This window comes from Cebus imitator, unplaced genomic scaffold (genome assembly GCF_001604975.1).
Source record: "Cebus imitator isolate Cc_AM_T3 unplaced genomic scaffold, Cebus_imitator-1.0 Scaffold509, whole genome shotgun sequence".
Taxonomy (NCBI): Eukaryota; Metazoa; Chordata; class Mammalia; order Primates; family Cebidae; genus Cebus; species Cebus imitator.
The window spans coordinates 1307693-1310391 of NW_016107824.1; the positions used below are offsets into that span (position 1 = coordinate 1307693).

The 2699-nt window shown below is 46.1% G+C and overlaps 1 protein-coding gene across 1 annotated transcript in view; it reads left to right on the plus strand.

Moving 5' to 3' along the window:
- Positions 1–2086: 2086 nt before the first annotated feature.
- The window catches only part of LOC108292851 (AFG3-like protein 1), a 37884-nt gene continuing 37271 nt past the window's right edge, over positions 2087–2699 (plus strand). Inside the window, exon 1 of the mRNA XM_017513986.2 lies at positions 2087–2311. Within this exon, the coding sequence (XP_017369475.2) occupies positions 2167–2311 (145 nt within the window). The 5' untranslated portion in view covers positions 2087–2166. The remainder of the gene's footprint in view (positions 2312–2699) is intronic.

Sequence of the window (2699 nt, forward strand, 5' to 3'; positions counted from 1 at the left end):
GGGGTTTCACCATGTTGACCAGGATGGTCTCGATCTCTTGACCTCGTGATCCACCCGCCTCGGCCTCCCACAGTGCTGGGATTACAGGCTTGAGCCACCGCGCCCGGGCTTTCCGCCTGATTTTAATATCTTTTTCATAGCACGTTTTTTCAGTCTATTGTGGTCTTTATAGGGATATTTGAATAGTTAGTTAGAAAGTTACTAGTTGGGGAATGAGTTTACTTTGGGGTAATATCCTACAGAGTCTGCCTCACCCTGAATGTTGACACAGCTGGAAGAACATAGGTGTTGTCAGCTACAGGTCATGTTTCTTTGTGGTAAAATATTGGGAGCTAATGCCTGTGATCCCAGCACTTTGGGAGGCTGAGGTGGGTGGATCATCTGAGGTCAGGAGTTCGAGACTAGCCTGACTAATGTGGTGAAACCCCGTCTCTACTAAAAATACAAAAATAGCTGGTGTGGTGGTGCACACCTGTAATCCCAGCTGCTGGGGAGGCTGGGTCAGGGAAAATCACATGAACCCAGGAGGCAGAGGTTGTAGTGAGCTGAGATTGCACCACTGCACTCCAGCCTCAGTGACAGAGCAGGACTCTGTCTCAAAAATAAATAAATAAAATAAAATAAAATATTGGGGACACATAAATTCTTTGGTTGTGTTGGGATTTTGTTGGGTACAGTCGGTACTGAGTTGTTGAGTGCTAAGATTTTGTTTTTTAATACGTTTACTTTTATTGCAGTGTTTTTGTTGTAATGGCTTTTTAAAATTTTTTTTATTTTTTGAGAGGGAGTTTTGCTCTGACCCCCATTCTGGAGTGCAGTGGTGCAATCTCAGCTCACTGCAACTTCCACCTCCTGGTTTCAAGCGATTCTCCTGCCTCAGCCTCCTGAGTAATTGGGATTGCAGGTGCATGCCACCATGTCTGGCTAATTTTTGTATTTTTACTAGAGGCAGGGGTTTTACCATGTTGGCCAGGCTGGTCTTGAACTCCTGACCTCAGGTGATCTGCCTGCCTCGACCTCCCAAAGTCGGGATTACAGCGCCTGGCCGACGTTTTCCTTCTTGAAGACTGAAGAAAATACAGGATGCCTGGAAAAATTGTTTTCTTGGCTTGACAAAAATATTTACCTCTTCTTGGACGCTGTATTACCTGCCCATAGTCTGTGCTGTGAATAGCCACTGCACTCCAGTGAGACCCCATTTAAAGAACAAAAAGAAGAGGCCAATCACAGTTACTCATGCCTGCCATCCCAGCACTTTGGGAGGCTGAGGCAGGCGGATTACCTGAGGTCAGGAGTTTGAGATCAGCTTGGGCAACATGGTGAAACTCCGTCTCTACTAAAATGTAAAAATTAGCTGGGCATCGTGGTGGTTACCTTGTAGTCCCAGCTGCTTGGGAGGCTGAGGCAGGAGAATCGTCTGAATCTGGGAGGCAGAGGTTGCAGTGAGCTGAGATCGCACCACTGCGCTTCAGCCTGGGTGATAGAGCAAAACTCTATCTCAAAAACAAAAAAGAAATTAACCTCTTGGTTGACCAGAGATGAGTCATAGTATATTTCTATATTTAAATTTTACACAATTTTATGTTTTAGTTTCATAGTCACGTTTTTGAAGCTGCACTGTTTTAAGTTATTAAAATTGCCTCAGTTTCTAAGACATGTTTTTTTGTTTTGTTTTGTTTTTTGGGACGCTTTTTGCTTGCTGTTGGAGGCTATAGCTATAAAAATTTGCAGTGCATTTCTGCAGTGAATTGTTCCTTTTAGTCTGTGGAACCATATTTCTTTTTTTTTTTTTTTTGAGACGGAGTTTCGCTCTTGTTACCCAGGCTGGAGTGCAATGGCGCGATCTCGGCTCACCACAACCTCCGCCTCCTGGGTTCAGGCAATTCTCCTGCCTCAGCCTCCTGAGTAGCTGGGATTACAGGCACGCACCACCATGCCCAGCTAATTTTTTGTAGTTTTAGTAGAGACGGGGTTTCACCATGTTGACCAGGATGGTCTCGATCTCTTGACCTTGTGATCCACCCGCCTCGGCCTCCCAAAGTGCTGGGATTACAGGCTTGAGCCACCGCGCCCGGCCTCAGAACCATATTTCTAATGGGATATTTAAGGCAATAATCTCACCCCTCAACCTGCATCCTGCTCTTCCAGCGGTTGTGGTCAGTGAGAATGTGCAGCTTTGTATTGCAGAAGAAGCTAATAAGCTACCGTGGTCTCTTGTTTCAGTGCCTCCAGAGGGTCCACTTTCAGAAGCTGACTCTGCAGGCCAGACTGACGTTATTTTCCCGGTGGCTCTCTTCGAAACGACCCAAAGGTAACTTTTTTCATCACCATCATTAGCAGCATGAGGTTTACAGGAATGTCCACAGTGAGTGACCAGGGGGCAAGAAGCAAGACAACTCAGGGTACCCCCCACTCCACCCCGCCCCCTTCTACTTTTTTCTGGCTTCCATATTGAGCCATACAACATCCAACACCTTCTCCATGTCTTTATGTTGTTGATATCTCAATAAAGCTGGTGAGAGAAAAGCTTTCCAAAGGAAGGTGCTAGATGAGTCTTTTGGAAGGCATGGGAGCCAACCTTGGTTTCTGTGTATCTGATTCTGAGGACCAGCTAAGCCTCATGTTTGGAAAGCAGAACAGAAACGACGCGCAGACTGTCCTGACCTTAGAGCACGCTTGCCTAACGACGCGCAGACTGT